The sequence below is a fragment of the Hyperolius riggenbachi genome, chromosome 2, assembly GCF_040937935.1.
Source record: "Hyperolius riggenbachi isolate aHypRig1 chromosome 2, aHypRig1.pri, whole genome shotgun sequence".
Classification (NCBI taxonomy): Eukaryota; Metazoa; Chordata; class Amphibia; order Anura; family Hyperoliidae; genus Hyperolius; species Hyperolius riggenbachi.
This window is the reverse complement of record NC_090647.1, coordinates 571,405,434-571,424,434: the sequence shown is the minus strand read 5'-3', so window position 1 is coordinate 571,424,434 and position 19,001 is coordinate 571,405,434. Positions and strand designations below refer to the sequence as shown.

The 19,001-nt window shown below is 49.3% G+C and overlaps 1 protein-coding gene across 1 annotated transcript in view; it reads left to right on the top strand.

Moving 5' to 3' along the window:
- CD80 (CD80 molecule) overlaps window positions 1-18,748 on the top strand; it is an 83,647-nt gene extending 64,899 nt beyond the window's left edge. The window contains exons 2-5 of the mRNA XM_068266434.1: window positions 2,039-2,389; window positions 8,988-9,245; window positions 9,832-9,939; window positions 18,566-18,748. Of these exons, the coding sequence (XP_068122535.1) occupies window positions 2,039-2,389; window positions 8,988-9,245; window positions 9,832-9,932 (710 nt within the window). The 3' untranslated portion in view covers window positions 9,933-9,939; window positions 18,566-18,748. The remainder of the gene's footprint in view (window positions 1-2,038; window positions 2,390-8,987; window positions 9,246-9,831; window positions 9,940-18,565) is intronic.
- Window positions 18,749-19,001: the final 253 nt, after the last annotated feature.

The following is a 19,001-nucleotide window of genomic DNA, read 5'->3' as shown; positions in this document are numbered from 1 at the left end:
TTTCATTTAAGCAAAAAGTTTCCGGTCCAAAATTCTTCATACCCTTCACAAACTGTCACAGTCTGTGTGAAAATCCAAAGTTCTATGCCATTCCAAATAGTCCAAGCTGTTCTAAAGCATCCCAATTACCCTGATTAATTGGGAACAGCTGTTTTAATCAACTCAACAGGTGAAAAACAGCAGCTCTCTGCAGTTGGTTTGTGGACAGTCGTGGCTAAGACAAGCACAAGGGCTCTTCCCCACCTCCGGTGCCCCAAGGGGAGGTGGGGGCTGATGACACCCCGGGGGGGGGGGGGGGGTCATGGTGGCATCTGGGAGTCCTCTTTAGGAAGGGGACCCCCAGATGCCCCCCCAGGAGAAATTTCCACAAAGGGTTAAATGAAATAAAAATACAACAACGGAAGAAAGTCCTTTAATATTCTTAATATTAAGTATTAACCAGAAATACTTACCTGTACCTATAAAGGACATCCGAGGTGACATGTGACGTGATGAGATAGACATGGGTATGTACAGTGCCTAATGCTGGGCATACACGGCTGATGGCTCGATTACTAATATCCAACATGTCCGATACCCCGCCGGATCGATACTGCGCTCGATACCGGCGGGGAGAACAATAGAAGAAACGAGTGGCTGATTAGCCGCCGCCCGCGGGGATCGATCCGCACGAACGAGCGGGGAGGCGCCGGCATCGAGCATGCCTGGCATAACACACAAATATCTAGGCTGTGTTCCTTTTTTTCTTTCTCTGCCTGAAAGAGTTAAGCTGGCCATACACTAAGCCGATTACCCGCCGATCGAATCTGCTGTCACATCGTTCACGCTAAACGCTAAATTTCAATCCATTTCGTCCCGAAATAGATCGATCCCGTCGATCGCTCCGTGCGGGAAATTACCGTCGATCGCCCGCTGGTAGGGAGCGCATCGCTAGCGGCGTACGATCGACGCAGGTATACATTACCTGAAGCCTGGTCCTTGCATCTTCTCCGCATCACCTCCCGGCTTCCGGCACCCGTGTATAACTTCCTGTGTCGCTGCAGTGACAGCGGAAGTACAAATAGAGGGCGCTCTATTTGTACTTCCGCTGTCACTGGAGTGACAGAAAGTTATACGCGGATGCCGGATGTGTGATGCGGAAGGTGATGCAGAGAAGATGCCAGCCGGGAGGTGATGCGGAGAAGATGCCCGGGACCAGGCTTCAGGTAATGTATGCGGGGGAGGAGGGGGGGGGTGGACAGGTGACAGCGGCAGCTCAGCAGATGTTGAATCGGTTTCAGGCTGAAATCGATTAACAATCTGTTTGCAGTAAAGGCAGCCATACAGATTCGATCAGAGAGGAGTCTATCTGTTGGTCGAATCTGATGGCGAATAGACCAGTGTATGGCTACCTTTAAACATCAGGTATGCAAGTGACAGTTTCTGTCTGGATCGGGACCGGGTCGGACTGGGTCAGACTATGGCATAGCCCTCACTGATAAGTAATTACAGCCATAAAACACTTTCCTGTCAGTAAATGGCTTCTGAGAGCAGGAAAGAAATAAAAAGGGCCAATAATACACAGATTTTAGCTCTAGCATATTTTAGTGAAGGTGTCATTGAGCAGAGACAATGAAACAGTAAAGACTTAAAAACTAGTTTTAAATATAAAATAAAACTATGGGATATCTAAAAAAAAAGTCATTTTTAGGAGAAGGAAAATAGATACAATTGTTTATTTCATTAGTTTATTTTCACCTCGTATGTCCTTTAAAAAAAACCCACGCCAATATCCTCAGAAAAGGTCCCTCAGAAAAAGAAAAATGAGACCTGTTTATTCTTCCTCTCTGTCAGTATAAAATGGGATGATACGAAACTCCAGAAGAATCAGGAAGAAACTCTGCTGGGCCAAAAGAAATGTGTGGCTTCATAAGAGACTGCATGCAGGACACATCTATTGTTTTCAATCAGATGGGTGGGATAAGAGATGTGCAGCTAGAAAGGAGGGCCTGCCTGTGTTACCATAAATGGACAGTCACATGTCTTCTTCTTCCAGCAGGTGGTGCCCAGGAGCAGGCAGTCTGGGCTCAGGTGGGACACAAGACACACCTGCAGTGTGTGACTCCTCCTCCCATCATCACTGATTGGCAGACGCTGCGGCTCTTTGTGCAGAAGCCCCTCCCTGGAGCACTCCCTCAGGTCGTTTTTTCCTTCTCTAATGGCCGAGAGGAGCCGGAACACCAGGCCGGCAGATTCCAGAACCGCACGCGGCTCACCCGGGACAACCTGACCCTGACACTGATGCAGGTCAGTCCCCAGGACGAGGGACGGTACGACTGTAGGATCTTCACCCTAATGAGGAGCGGATATGAGCTGACACACCAGGGCCAACAGCTACTGTCTGTCTGGGGTAAGACCAGTTCCAGGGCCAAACCCTGAGGAGCCCTGTATCTGTAAACCCTACAGTTCCAGGACCAAACCACGAGGAGCCTGAGATCTGTAAACCCTACAGTTCCGGGGCCAAACCCTGAAGAGCCTGAGATCTGTAAACCCTACAGTTCCAGGGCCAAACCCTGAGGAGCCTGAGATCTGTAAACCCTGCAGTTCCAGGACCAAACCCTGAGGAGCCTGAGATCTGTAATCCCTACAGTTCCAGGGCCAAACCCTGAGAAGCCCAGTATCTCTAAACCCTACAAATCCTGGGCCAAACCCTGAGGAACCCGAGATCTATAAAACATACAGTTCCAGGGCCAAAGCCTGAGGAGCCTGAGATCTGTAAACCCTACAGTTCAAGGGCCAAACCCTGAGGAGCCCTGTTTCTGTAAACCCTACAGTTCCAGGACCAAACCCTGAGGAGCCAGAGATCTATAAACCGTACAGTTCCAGGACCAAACCCTGAGGAGCCTGAGATCTGTAAACCCTACAGTTCCAGGGCAAAATCCTGAGGATCCCAGTATCTCTAAACCCTACAGTTCCAGGGCCAAACCCTGAGGAGCCCTGTATCTGTAAACCCTACAGTTCCAGGACCAAACCCTGAGGAGCCTGAGATCTGTAAACCCTAAAGTTCCAGGGCAAAACCCTGAGGAGCCCAGTATCTCTAAACCCTACAGTTCCAGGGCCAAACCCTGAGGAGCCCGAGATCTGTAAACCGTACAGTTCCAGGACAAAACCCTGAGGAGCCTGAGATCTGTAAACCCTACAAATCCAGGGCCAAACCCTGAGGAGCCTGAGATCTGTAAACCTACAGTTCCAGGGCCAATCCCCGGCTTACTGAGGAGCCCACTATCTGTAAACCCTACAGTTCCAGGACAAACCCCCATTGTACTGAGGAGCCCAATATCTGTAATCCCTACAGTTTCAGGACCAATCCTCAGCTTACTGAGGAGCCCAATATCTGTAAACCCTAGAGTTATAGGGCCAATCCCTGGCTTACTGAGGAGCCCATTATCTGTAAACCCTACAGTTTTAGGGCCAAACCCCGGCTTACTGAGGAGCCCAATATCTGTAATCCCTACAGTTCCAGGGCCAATCCCCGGCTTACTGAGGAGCCCAATATCTGTAAACCCTACAGTTCCAGGGCCAATCCCCAGCTTACTGAGGAGCCCAATATCTGTAAACCCTACAGTTCCAGGGCCAATCCTCAGCTTACTGAGGAGCCCACTATCTGTAACCCTACAGTTCCAGGGCAAAACCCCGGCTTGCTGAGGAGCCCAATATCTGTACACCCTACAGTTCCAGGGCCAATCCCCAGCTTACTGAGGAGCCCAATATCTGTACACCCTACAGTTCCAGGGCCAATCCCCGGCATACTGAGGAGCCAGAGATCTGTAATCCCTACAGTTCCAGGGCCAAACCCCGGCTTACTGAAGAGCCCAATATCTGTAAACTCTACAGTTCCAGGGCCAAACCGCAGCTTCCTGAGGAGCCCAATATCTGTAACCCTAAAGTTCCAGGGCCAATCCCCGGCTTACTGAGGAGCCCACTATCTGTAACCCTACAGTTCTAGGGCCAAACCCCATCTTACTGAGGAGCCCAATATCTGTAACCCTACAGTTCCAGGGCCAATCCCCATCTTACTGAGGAGCCTAATATCTGTAACCCTACAGTTCCAGGGCCAATCCCCGGCTTATTGAGGAGCCCACTATCTGTAATCCCTATAGTTCCAGGGCCAATCCCCGGCATACTGAGGAACCCAATATCTGTAACCCTACAGTTCCAGGGCCAATCCCCAGCTTACTGAGGGGCCCAATATCTGTAAACCCTACAGTTCCAGGGCCAATCCCCGGCATACTGAGGAACCCAATATCTGTAACCCTACAGTTCCAGGGCCAATCCCCAGCTTACTGAGGGGCCCAATATATGTAAACCCTACAGTTCCAGGGCCGATCCCCATCTTACTGAGGAGCCCAATATCTGTAACCCTACAGTTCCAGGGCCAATCCCCAGCTTACTGAGGGGCCCAATATCTGTAAACCCTACAGTTCCAGGGCCAATCCCCGGCATACTGAGGAACCCAATATCTGTAACCCTACAGTTCCAGGGCCAATCCCCAGCTTACTGAGGGGCCCAATATATGTAAACCCTACAGTTCCAGGGCCAATCCCCAGCTTACTGAGGGGCCCAATATATGTAAACCCTACAGTTCCAGGGTCAATCCCCAGCTTACTGAGGAGCCCAATATCTGTAAACCCTACAGTTCCAGGGCCAATCCCCGGCTTACTGAGGAGCCCAATATCTGTAATCCCTACAGTTCCAGGGCCAATCCCCAGCTTACTGAGGAGCCCAATATCTGTATACCCTACAGTTCCAGGGCCAATCCCCGGCTTACTGAGGAGCCCAATATCTTTACACCCTACAGTTCCAGGGCCAATCCCCGGATTACTGAGGAACCCAATATCTGTAATCCCTACAGTTCCAGGGCCAATCCCCAGTTTACTGAGGAGCCCACTATCTGTAACCCTACAGTTCCAGGGCCAAACCCCATCTTACTGAGGAGCCCAATATCTGTAACCCTACAGTTCCAGGGCCAATCCCCATCTTACTGAGGAGCCTAATATCTGTAACCCTACAGTTCCAGGGCCAATCCCCGGCTTATTGAGGAGCCCACTATCTGTAATCCCTATAGTTCCAGGGCCAATCCCCGGCATACTGAGGAACCCATTATCTGTAACCCTACAGTTCCAGGGCCAATCCCCAGCTTACTGAGGGGCCCAATATCTGTAAACCCTACAGTTCCAGGGCCAATCCCCGGCATACTGAGGAACCCAATATCTGTAACCCTACAGTTCCAGGGCCAATCCCCAGCTTACTGAGGGGCCCAATATCTGTAAACCCTACAGTTCCAGGGCCAATCCCCGGCATACCGAGGAACCCAATATCTGTAACCCTACAGTTCCAGGGCCAATCCCCAGCTTACTGAGGGGCCCAATATATGTAAACCCAACAGTTCCAGGGCCAATCCCCAGCTTACTGAGGGGCCCAATATATGTAAACCCTACAGTTCCAGGGTCAATCCCCAGCTTACTGAGGAGCCCAATATCTGTAAACCCTACAGTTCCAGGGCCAATCCCCGGCTTACTGAGGAGCCCAATATCTGTAATCCCTACAGTTCCAGGGCCAATCCCCAGCTTACTGAGGAGCCCAATATCTGTATACCCTACAGTTCCAGGGCCAATCCCCGGCTTACTGAGGAGCCCAATATCTTTACACCCTACAGTTCCAGGGCCAATCCCCGGATTACTGAGGAACCCAATATCTGTAATCCCTACAGTTCCAGGGCCAATCCCCAGTTTACTGAGGAGCCCAATATCTGTACACCCTACAGTTCCAGGGTCAATCCCTGGCTTACTGAGGAGCCCAATATCTGTAAACCCTACAGTTCCAGGGCCAATCCCCGGCTTACTGAGGAGCCCAATATCTGTAATCCCTACAGTTCCAGGGCCAATCCCCAGTTTACTGAGGAGCCCAATATCTGTATACCCTACAGTTCCAGGGCCAATCCCCGGCTTACTGAGGAGCCCAATATCTTTACACCCTACAGTTCCACGGCCAAGCCCCGGCTTACTGAGGAACCCAATATCTGTAACCCTACAGTTCCAGGGCCAATCCCCATCTTACTGAGGAGCCTGATATCTGTAAACCCTACAGTTCCAGGGCCAATCCCCGGCTTATTGAGGAGCCCACTATCTGTAATCCCTATAGTTCCAGGGCCAATCCCCGGCATACTGAGGAACCCAATATCTGTAACCCTACAGTTCCAGGGCCAATCCCCATCTTACTGAGGGGCCCAATATCTGTAAACCCTACAGTTCCAGGGCCAATCCCCGGCATACTGAGGAACCCAATATCTGTAACCCTACAGTTCCAGGGCCAAACCCCGGCTTACTGAAGAGCCCAATATCTGTAAACCCTACAGTTCCAGGGCCAAACCGCAGCTTCCTGAGGAGCCCAATATCTGTAACCCTAAAGTTCCAGGGCCAATCCCCGGCTTACTGAGGAGCCCACTATCTGTAACCCTACAGTTCCAGGGCCAAACCCCATCTTACTGAGGAGCCCAATATCTGTAACCCTACAGTTCCAGGGCCAATCCCCATCTTACTGAGGAGCCTAATATCTGTAACCCTACAGTTCCAGGGCCAATCCCCGGCTTATTGAGGAGCCCACTATCTGTAATCCCTATAGTTCCAGGGCCAATCCCCGGCATACTGAGGAACCCAATATCTGTAACCCTACAGTTCCAGGGCCAATCCCCAGCTTACTGAGGGGCCCAATATCTGTAAACCCTACAGTTCCAGGGCCAATCCCCGGCATACTGAGGAACCCAATATCTGTAACCCTACAGTTCCAGGGCCAATCCCCAGCTTACTGAGGGGCCCAATATATGTAAACCCTACAGTTCCAGGGCCAATCCCCAGCTTACTGAGGAGCCCAATATCTGTAACCCTACAGTTCCAGGGCCAATCCCCAGCTTACTGAGGGGCCCAATATCTGTAAACCCTACAGTTCCAGGGCCAATCCCCGGCATACTGAGGAACCCAATATCTGTAACCCTACAGTTCCAGGGCCAATCCCCAGCTTACTGAGGGGCCCAATATATGTAAACCCTACAGTTCCAGGGCCAATCCCCAGCTTACTGAGGGGCCCAATATATGTAAACCCTACAGTTCCAGGGTCAATCCCCAGCTTACTGAGGAGCCCAATATCTGTATACCCTACAGTTCCAGGGCCAATCCCCGGCTTACTGAGGAGCCCAATATCTGTAATCCCTACAGTTCCAGGGCCAATCCCCATCTTACTGAGGAGCCCAATATCTGTATACCCTACAGTTCCAGGGCCAATCCCCGGCTTACTGAGGAGCCCAATATCTTTACACCCTACAGTTCCAGGGCCAATCCCCGGATTACTGAGGAACCCAATATCTGTAATCCCTACAGTTCCAGGGCCAATCCCCAGTTTACTGAGGAGCCCAATATCTGTACACCCTACAGTTCCAGGGTCAATCCCTGGCTTACTGAGGAGCCCAATATCTGTAAACCCTACAGTTCCAGGGCCAATCCCCGGCTTACTGAGGAGCCCAATATCTGTAATCCCTACAGTTCCAGGGCCAATCCCCAGTTTACTGAGGAGCCCAATATCTGTATACCCTACAGTTCCAGGGCCAATCCCCGGCTTACTGAGGAGCCCAATATCTTTACACCCTACAGTTCCACGGCCAAGCCCCGGCTTACTGAGGAACCCAATATCTGTAACCCTACAGTTCCAGGGCCAATCCCCATCTTACTGAGGAGCCTGATATCTGTAAACCCTACAGTTCCAGGGCCAATCCCCGGCTTATTGAGGAGCCCACTATCTGTAATCCCTATAGTTCCAGGGCCAATCCCCGGCATACTGAGGAACCCAATATCTGTAACCCTACAGTTCCAGGGCCAATCCCCAGCTTACTGAGGGGCCCAATATCTGTAAACCCTACAGTTCCAGGGCCAATCCCCGGCATACTGAGGAACCCAATATCTGTAACCCTACAGTTCCAGGGCCAATCCCCAGCTTACTGAGGGGCCCAATATATGTAAACCCTACAGTTCCAGGGCCAATCCCCAGCTTACTGAGGAGCCCAATATCTGTAACCCTACAGTTCCAGGGCCAATCCCCAGCTTACTGAGGAGCCCAATATCTGTAACCCTACAGTTTCAAGGCCAATCCCCAGTTTACTGAGGAGCCCAATATCTGTAATCCCTACAGTTCCAGGGCCAATCCCTATCTTACTGAGGAGCCCAAGATCTGTAATCCCTACAGTTCCAGGGCCAATCCCCAGTTTACTGAGGAGCCCAATATCTGTAACCCTACAGTTCCAGGGCCAATCCCCAGCTTTCTGAGGAGCCCAATAGCTTTAATCCCTACAGTTTCAAGGCCAATCCCCAGTTTACTGAGGAGCCCAATATCTATAATCCCTACAGTTCCAGGGCCAATCCCCATCTTACTGAGGAGCCCAAGATCTGTAATCCCTACAGTTCCAGGGCCAATCCCCAGTTTACTGAGGAGCCCAATATCTGTAAACCCTACAGTTCCAGGGCCAAACCCTGGCTTACTGAGGAGCCCAATATCTGTAATCCCTACAGTTTCAGGGCCAATCCACAGTTTACTGAGGAGCCCAATATCTGTAAACCCTACAGTTCCAGGGCCAAACCTCTGCCTCTTTGTCTAGCTCAGGAGTAACTCAGATATCAGTACTTAGCTCAGTACTCTTTGCTGAATGCTTGACCTGCACTGGTGGCCTCCTTCCAGGAGGAGCTTGGATTTGACTGGTGGCCTCCTTCCAGGAGGAGCTTGGATTTGACTGGTGGCCTCCTTCCAGGAGGAGCTTGGATTTGACTGGTGGCCTCCTTCCAGGAGGAGCTCAGATTTGGCTGGTGGCCTCTTTCCAGGAGGAGCTCGGATTTACATGGAACCTCATGAAGCATTGAGCAGCTCAGATTATGGTCATTGTGATGAGACTCTCTCTGTCTTTCCAGCCGCCTATGAACCGCCGCAGATCAGCCTCTCCAGTTTCGCCAGTTGTTCCGCGGGGGCCGGGTACCCCTCAGGGCACATTAAATGGAAGTTTCCGCTTGCTGGTCCAGACATCAGCCGTATTGGTGAAATCCACACTGAACAGGACCCCCAGACATTGCTGTACAACATATCAGGGTGGCTAAATACCTCAGAATTAGGGGGTGCCATTTCCTGCTGTGTGACCACCCCGAAGAGTGAGGTCTGCAGTGACCAGATGTGTAAGTCCGCGGGGGAGGCGGTCCTGAAGGCTGAAGGGGGTAGGATTGTGTCTCTGTAGGGCGAGGGCCTATGTCTGCACTTATCTGATGAAGGGGACCCTCCGTGGCCCCGAAACAATTGTCATGCTGTGCATTCAATAAATATGCTTGGGGACTTGAATTGGTGTGCCGACCGACCTTGAATTGATTGTAGGGCGAGGGCAGAGAAGCTGTAAAAGGGGAGGTGCTTTGTATGGCAGAGGCAACTGGAGTGTACAGGAAGAAGGTAGTTCTGTAGTGTGGGTTTGGGCAGGTAGTTCTTTAGGATGGGGAGGAGCAGGTATAAGAGGGGAGGTAGCTCTGTAGGATGGGGAGGGGCAGGTATAAGAGGGGAGGTAGTTTTGTAGGATGGGGAGGGGCAGGTATCTGAGGGGAGGTAGTTCTTTAGGGTGGGGAGGGGCAAGTATCTGAGGGGAGGTAGTTCTTTAGGGTGGGGAGGGGCATGTATTATAGGGGAGGGGAAATAGATATGGATATGTAGGGTGGGAGTACAACGGGATTTGGCTCTGTTGGGTAGAGTGATTGTAATATCTCTGTCTCTTTCCAGCTTTGACTCCTCGGGGGCGGTCTGGAACCAGAGGAAGGGGAGGAGAGATGATGCTAGTCTGCATTATTCAGTTGCTGACCCTTGCAGTGAGGATGACATAGATTGGCTGTAAGTATAGAGAGAGGTGACAGGGATGGGCTCCTCACCAGGCAGTGTGGCTGGCTGTACTGTTTATTCAGTACAGGTAGCCAGTAAAGTTGCCCCCAGTTTAGGTTAGCCAAGTAGGTGCCTCCACTATAGGTTAGATAGGTTGGTGCCTCCAGTATAGGTAGGGAGTATAATTTCCCCCAGTATAGGTTAGCCAGGTAGTTTCCTCCAATATAGGTAGCCAGGTAGGTTGCCCCAGTACAGGTTAGCCTGGTAGGTGCTTCCAGTATGTTTAGCCAGTATAGTTGCCCCTATATAGGTTAGCCAAGCAGGTTACTCCAGTATAGGTAGTCAGGTAGGTTGTCCCAGTACAGGTTAGCCAGTGCCTCCAGTATAGGTAGCCAGTATAGTTTCACCCCATATAGGTTAGCCAGGTAGGTTCCTCCAGTATAGGTAGCCGGGTAGGTTGCCCCAGTACAGGTTAGCCAGGCAGGTGCCTCCAGTATAGGTAGTGAGTATAGTTTCCCCCAGTATAGGCTAGCCAGGTAGGTTCCCCCAGTATAGGCTAGCCAGGTAGGTTCCCCCAGTATAGGCTAGCCAGGTAGGTTCCCCAGTATAGGCTAGCCAGGTAGGTTTCTCCAATATAGGTAGCCGGGTAGGTTGCCCCAGTACAGGTTAGCCAGGTAGGTCCCTCCAGTATAGGTAGCCAGGTAAGTTGCCCCAGTACAGGTTAGCCAGGCAGGTGCCTCCAGTATAGGTAGCCAGTATAGTTGCACCCCATATAGGTTAGGCAAGCAGGTGACTCCAGTATAGGTAGCCAGTATAGCTTCCCCCAGTATAGGTTAGCCAAGCAGGTGCCTCCAGTATAATTGCCACCAGTATAGGTTAGGTAGGTAGGTGCCTCGAGTATAGGTAGGGATGGCGCTGCCTAGGAGAACTCATGGAGAAGCATGTGATCAGTTTGATCAGCTGATAGATTTGTAAGCCCCTGATTTGCTGGTCCTGATCATGTGATAAACCAGGAAGTCCTCACAGCAAATCAGGACATTACAAATCTATCAGCTGACCAAACTGATCACATGCTTCTCCAGGAGTTCTCCTCATCAGAGCCATCTCTAAGTATAGGAAGCCAGTATAGTTGCCCCCAGTATAGGTTAGCTAGGTAGGTTCCTCCGGTATAGGTAGTCAGGTAGGTTGCCCCAGTACAGGTTAGCCAGGCAGGTGCCTCCAGTATAAGTAGCCAGTATAGTTGCCCCCAGTATAGGTTTGCCAAGCAGGTGCCCCCAGTGTAGGTAGCCAGGCATAGTGGTGGGGAAGAGCGGGCATAGCGCAGTAACAACTCTCCTTCCAGGATCTCCACAGCCTCTATCTTCTTCAGCACTCAACAAAGTAACTGGTGCTGCGGGGGACAAGAGAGAGGCAACTACACCCAGCCCACACCCCACACAGGCTAGAAGTTGAAAAGTTTAGGACTGACCCATGTAGAAGTCGACCCCTACACTTTTATACAATGAGACAGCCGTACATTTCTCAACGGTTAAGTCTTTGTGCTGAATGATCCCAAGTATTGCGATTTTGGCCAGTGTTCAGCTAGCCTGTCGATAGAGGGAATACAACAAATGGTGAATAAAGGACACAGATCTGAGTATGTCACTGAGTTTTACCCACTCTGCAGCTGGGAGGGGAGAGTCCAGCCCTGCTGCGATTGGAGCTGGGGGCCGTCCCGTCACTCTGCAGCTGGGAGGGGAGAGTCCAGCCCTGCTGCGATTGGAGCTGGGGGCCGTCCCATCACTCTGCAGCTGGGAGGGGAGAGTCCAGCCCTGCTGCGATTGGAGCTGGGGGCAGTCCCGTCACTCTGCAGCTGGGAGGGGAGAGTCCAGCCCTGCTGTGATTGGAGCTGGGGGCAGTTCCGTCACTCTGCAGCTGGGAGGGGAGAGTCCAGCCCTGCTGTGATTGGAGCTGGGGGCCGTCCCTTCACTCTGCAGCTGGGAGGGGAGAGTCCAGCCCTGCTGTGATTGGAGCTGGGAGCCGTCCCGTCACTCTGCAGCTGGGAGGGGAGAGTCCAGCCCTGCTGTGATTGGAGCTGGGGGCAGTCCCGTCACTCTGCAGCTGGGAGGGGAGGGTCCAGCCCTGCTGCGATTGGAGCTGGGGGCAGTCCCGTCACTCTGCAGCTGGGAGGGGAGGGTCCAGCCCTGCTGCGATTGGAGCTGTAGAGTGACGGCCGTCCCGTCACTCTGCAGCTGGGAGGGGAGAGTCCAGCCCTGCTGTGATTGGAGCTGGGGGCAGTCCCGTCACTCTGCAGCTGGGAGGGGAGGGTCCAGCCCTGCGGCGATTGGAGCTGGGGGCAGTCCCGTCACTCTGCAGCTGGGAGGGGAGGGTCCAGCCCTGCTGCGATTGGAGCTGAGGGCAGTCCCCCATCCAAGGAGAGAGATCGTGCAGAATATCTGCTACGCTGATCACTCAATGCCAATAAGTCATATCAGGAAATGGATTGTCTGGGTGTCCGATCAGCCTGAGATTTCCCAGAAGGTATGTCAGATTGGCCTTAAAGCAAAATGAAACCCAGCATTTATTCTTTGCTCTAAAAGATTATTTACAGCATATTACAGTATATACTACCACCATTTTTTTTTTTACTAGAACAGCATTCAATTAGTTAAACACAGTACTTACAAGCTCCCTGCAGAGAAAGCTGGACGTATCCGAACTGGAGATAATGTTATGTTTACTTAATTGTATCAAGTGAGGAATGACACATTCTCTGACTGTGCAGACTCTCCTGAACACAGACAGACAATCAGAAAGCATTTCTTCTCAAAATTCAAGATGAATAAATCAGTTATGAATAAAATGCAAAGTCAGCTCTCAGAGAAAAAACTGTACTTTGGGAACTTGTAATTTCTACATGAATAATACTTATGCACAAAAGCAAATATGATGACCGTATGGCATATAAAAAGTAGGAAAACATGTTTTTATTGAATATTATGTCAAGGTTTTATACCGCTTGAATAAGGTCTATAAACAATGGTTCCGTTTTTTTATATTCCAGCAGCTAGAAATGCATGAAATATGAATTTTAGGTTTCTCTGAGTTTGACTGGCATACCAGCAGAACAACCAGCGGCCAATTTTGACTGACCGCATTTGTTTGTCTCTGAGGAAGCGGCCTTTGGCCGTGAAACGTGTCAGGCAATTGTTGGTTTTGGGATTGGATATCCTATGTATGAGACTGCAATCAAATGATACAATATTTATGAAAAATTAAAGACTGATGCTGTTCCTTTAAAACCCCATAGGCTTGATTTACTAAGCGGTGCTAACCTACTTAGCACGTCTAAAGTCTTTAGGCGTGCTAACCAGGGTGCTAAGTAGGTTAGCACCGGTTTTCTCAATCAGATCTCACATTTCAAGGGCCAGTGCTAGTTAGCACCGTTTTGTAAATCAAGCCCCTTGTGGATTGTTTTGTATATACCAGCAGAACAGCTGTGTGAGGAACATAGATAAGGATCTCTTTGAAGCTTCTGGAGAAAGTTTTAAGGTGTGAGGTTTGGAGACTGTCAGGCTGGCAAGAGTCTGTTTTATGAGTTTGTGTCAGGCTAGTCCAAGATGGATGGCTTCGGTAAACAGATGTTAATTGCACTCAGCTCAGCTTGGGACCAAGCTGCTAAAAGCTAATTAACGGTGTAATGGAAAAGTTTAACCCTTTGCTAGGTTGGGACATCGTTGTGAGATTGTGTATGAGCTAGGATACGAAATATATGACAACTGTCACACCTTGTAATATTGTCGATTGGGACGCATATAACTGCTTAATACTGATTAATTGCCCCACCAAATTTATTTGGATTGGCTCATTAAGCCTTGAACTTCATAGACAGGTGTGTCCAGTCATGGAATAGGTAGGTGTAAGGTGGCCAGTTGCAATTGTGCTTCTTTTTGACTCCTCTTGCAGTGAGGGGCATTCCCGGCTATAATTACTAGGTAATTTCCGGAGTTGATGCAGGGATTTATCTGACTGCCACCTGGAGACTGGAAGGAATTTCTCTCCTTGAGGGCTAATTGGCCCAGGCCTTGAACAGATATTGGCCTTCCTCTGGATCAGCTATTGTTGTGCAATTTTCTGGTTGAACTCGATAGACAGATGTCTTTTTTCAACCTAAATAACTGTGTAAATATCTGTATGGCAGAATCACTTGTATGCAAAAGTTCATTTAGACAAGTCAGATTCATTTTGGAACAAAGTGCTTTAGACGGATGAACCCAAAATTGAATTATTAAGTCATAACAAAAAGTACTTTTGGTGGAAGAAGAACAGTGCATTCCAAGAAAACAATAGGAGAGGGGCTGCATCAAGAGGTTCTCGACAGTTAGTTAGGGTAGCAGCAAGATGAGTTTTGAGTGCTTGAAGGTGTTGAAGGAGGGGACAAGCCTAATAGGCAGTGGGAGAGAGTTCCACATGATGGGGGCAGCTCTAGTGAAGTCCTGTAGTCACGCATGGGAGTGCGAGATACGTGGGGTGGTTAGGAGGAGGTCGTTGGAGGAGTGAAATGGGCGGCCAGGTGTGTATCTGCTGACGAGGTCAGAGATGTAGGTCAGGCAGGACTGCTGTAAAGATTTGTGGGACCAGAAATACGATCTTGAAGCTGATCCTAAAGCGGATTGCAAGCCTGTGAAGGAAATTGCACAGGGGATTCGTGGACACAGAACGATTTGAGGAGCAGATTAGTCTGGCTGCCGCATTGGATTGTAGGGGTGGTGGGGCAGTCGGGACGGGGGGGGGGGGAGGTGTTAATGAGGGCATGGACAAGGATTTTGACAGTGCCCGGGATTAGAGGGAGGCCTGACAGGAGGGTGTTGCAGTAGTCCAGGCGGCAGATGATGAGGGCATAATCGGCATCACATACAGGTAAAACCAGAAAAAGTAAAATATTGTGCAAAAGTCCATATATTTCAGTAATTCAACTTAAAGGAGTACTGTAACCCAAAAAATAAACTGACCTGGAGCTTCTACCGCACCCCTTGCAGAAGTCCTGTGCCTGCGCCGGGACAAAACGATCCTCCGCTCCCCCGCCGCAGCTCACTTTCGTTTGTGACTTTTAAAGAGACTAACAAAATGCCTTATTTCTCCTATCCTACAAGTTCCTATATCTGTTCTAATGTGGTCTGGATTACTGCAGCCTTTTCTAGTTGCAGTCTCTGTAATATATCTAATCTTCTTTTCTTTGTCAACTCAGAGAGGGAGGAGCTGCCTCTGCTGTGAGAGGGACAAATTATGCACGCCCCCTCCTGGCTCACTCCTGTGTGTTTCTCACTCACAGACAGGTCCCTGCTCTCAGTCTCAGCTGTGTCTGTGAGGCTGTGGGAGGAGGGAGCTGCCTGTCACATGCTGACAATTTGTTACCCAGACACAAGTGCAGTGTGCAGACTCCTGGCTCAGAAGAAACAGCTGTGTTTATAAAGGAGTCTGAGGATTCTTGTCATGCTTCAGTGGCACAGAGCCGCAGAGGCAACTTTTTCTAAACTTGCACATAACATCTGATGGCTGCTTTCACTGTGTAATAATAAACTACTTGTCATGCAAACATAAGGCAGTATACTTCCTGTTTCAGCGACCATTTTTATTGTTTACAAAACAGTTTATAAAAATGTTATTTTATCGCCAATATTGGGGCGGAGAGCGGCGAAAATGTCACAGAGGGGGCTAGGAGATGTCCCTGAACGGGCTATGTCTATTTATATAACATTTCTTCAATACAGATTCTCTTTAATGGCACAAGCCACTGCTTCTGCGCAGCCTTAGTCATGCGCGTCCTTGCTCCCACTGACGCCGCAGGGCGCTCCCTGCACATGCGTAGTACGCTCCCGGTGATGTCAGCGGGAGCGAGGATACGCGCGGCCAGTGCAGCACAGGCACAGTGGCTTGTGACATTAATGCCACAAATACCGAAAGCGAGCCGCGGCAGGGGAGTGGAGGATCAATTTGCCCTGGCGCGGGCACAGGACGTCTGCGGGGGGCCGGTACAAGCCCAGGTCAGTTAAACTATTTTTTGGGTTACAGTACCCCTTTAAAAAGGAACTCCAGTGAAAATAACGTAATGAAAAAAGAAGTGCTTCATTTTTACAATAATTATGTATAAATGATTTAGTCAGTGTTTGCCCATTGTAAAATCTTTCCTCTCCCTGATTTACATTCTGACATTTATCACATGGTGACATCTTTACTGCTGGCAGGTGATGTCCCTGGAAGGAGATGCTGCTTGCTTTTTTGGCAGTTGGAAACAGCTGTTATTTCCCACAATGCAACAAGGCTCCTGCAGCTTGATGTCCATACCTAGGCGCTGGCATCACACTGTGGGAGGGGTTTCACCAGAATGTTAGCCATACAGATGTCAGAATTCTAGCGGTTTATTTATGCAGGAAAAGCTGTCATATGTGTATGTTTTAAGCTTTAATTTTCCATGCAAAATTTCATTGTAAACTGTAAAGTTAGAGTACTTCTTTAAAATATTGCTCTGGGACATCTCAGCATATTCCAGGCAGTGAAACTCATAAGATTATTTTAGTAACAGAAGCTAAAACATTTTTGTTTATATTACAAGCATCTTTCAAATGTCAAAGTCATACATAAGCGTTGTGTGTGAAGACTGGAAACAAGTTTAAAAGTCACATTACTGCAGCAATAATACTTCTATATTTACTCAGTTATTACATATAAATATTAATCAATACAGTCCTTCTAAAGAAAGACAATTATTGTTAACCCCTATAATTACATATAATAGAATTTATTACTTTAAATTACATTTTAAATGCGTGTTTCTGCCAGTGATAGTTAAGACAGTAAAACTTTCATAAGATTGTTTTCATTTTAAAACTAGAAGATTGTTTATATGTTCTTTTTGCTTGAAGGTCATTGCAGCTAGCTAAACACTGATAGCTGATAACACATGCTATGTTATGGGAACAGGCCTCAACAATATAAAACAAATGTAAGGGGTTTTCCCAGTTATTTAAAAATGATTAAATAGTGACATCTGCCGGTGGAAATTATGCTATTTCTTTAAGAAGATTACTACAAGTTTTACACAGCTACTAGATACACAGCTATTAACTTCTTGCCGACTGCTCCACGCCAATTGGCGGCAGCCCAAGGACCGCGCCAACGGCTTCTTATGGGGCTTGGAGGAGATCATCGATGCACCCGCATCTCCGCTTCAGTCTCCCAGCGGAGCGTTCTGCAGCAGCCTATGACAGCCGATCACGCTGAATGGCTGGCGGGGGGAGGGATATAAAATAAATTTAAAAAGGTGTAATTTATTTAAAGGTACTCCGAGCTCATCTAAAAAATAAAAGTTGTACTCACCCGGGGCTTTTTCCAGCCCAGTGCCGGTCGGGAGGTCCCACGACGGCGTCCTGGCTCCTCTCCTACTCCCCGCTCCGGAATGGCTGACCGGCCGCAGCCCGGGCGACACTCGGGCCGAGTGTCGGGCTGTTCCTTCCGCGTATGACGCGGCTGACGTCACACGCCGGCCGCCTCGCGTCATCACGGCGGCCGGCGCGGCAGTACCGCGCTTGCACGCTTTAATCACGCATGCGCGGTACTGCCACGCCGGCCGGCGTGACGTCAGCCGCGTCATACGCGGAAGGAACAGCCTGACACTCGGCCGAGTGTCGCCCGGTCAGCCATTCCGGAACGGGGAGTAGGAGAGGAGCCAGGACGCCGTCGTGGGACCTCCCGACCAGCACTGGGCTGGAAAAAGCTCCGGGTGAGTACAACTTTTATTTTTTAGATGAGCTCGGAGTCCCTTTAAAAAATTAACAAAATAAATATTTATAAAAACAAAACAAAACTGGGGAGCGATCAGACCCCACTAACAGAGGGCTCTGCTGGTGGGGAGAAAAGGAGGAAGGGAATCACTTGTGTTCTAAATTGTGCGGCCCTGCAGCTTGGCCTTAAAGGTGCAGTGCCCCAATTAGTAAAAAATGGCCTGGTCACTAGGGGGGTTTAACACCGCGGTCCTCAAGTGGTTAATACAGAGACTACTTTTGATCCCATTCTACATTACACAACTGTTATATTACTTTTTTGAATGTACTTAGAAGAAGGATGATTGCTTGGCTATAAAGCCTTGATGAGATGGAATACTGTTAGAAGGAAACACTACTTGGAACTGTTCATATTTTGTATATATGCTGTATGATAAGCAAATACATTATTTTTATATAAAATCATATACTGAGTGCTCTGATTCATTTCAAGGTATACCGTCAATCTATAATTACTGTTATAGAGGGTTCAGACCCCACTATGCCGGATTTATAGGATAGCAACGCTTTAAGGGCCGGTCCTTTACTGAGTTAGCAATCATGAAAAAGGCAAGGACTGCACACAGAGCCCCCTGCTGATCCGTCAGAGAGAAGGTAAAGCTTTCTCCAGGGAAAGGGAGTATCAGCTACTGATTGGGAGGAAGTTCAAGCCTTAGTTACAGTTCATCTTCAAAATGTTAAACCAATATATGAAACAGGAACCCTGTGCAGATGTTTTGGATTACAGGTTACAGGGTGGTTCTGGCTGGGCTGTACATTACCGACAGCACACCGTGCTCTAAGTTATGCTCTGTAGTTACTATCCCTTTCTCCTGCAGGTGTACTGGCCGCCGCTGGATCATGTGACCTCTGTGAGGTCATCACCCACACAATCTGAACCGCTTTCTGGTTCTCCATGTAATGACAGCTGGTGCTGGGCTGCTGCCATCTGCTGGTGGGGGCAAGAGATGTTCATTTTATGCAGCCTGGACTTGCACTTTGTCAATAAAATCATAATAATAAAACAACGCCGTCTGTATCACGTCTTTCTTCCATTTGCCTTCCGTTATAGTCAATTAACCACCCTGGCGTTCTATTAAGATCGCCAGGGAGGCTGCGGGAGGGTTTTTTTTTTAATAAAAAAAAAACTATTTCATGCAGCCAACTGAAAGTTGGCTGCATGAAAGCCCACTAGAGGGCGCTCCGGATGCGCACTTTCGATCGCCTCCGGCGATCAAAAGTAACAAGGAAGGCCGCAATGAGCGGCCTTCCTTG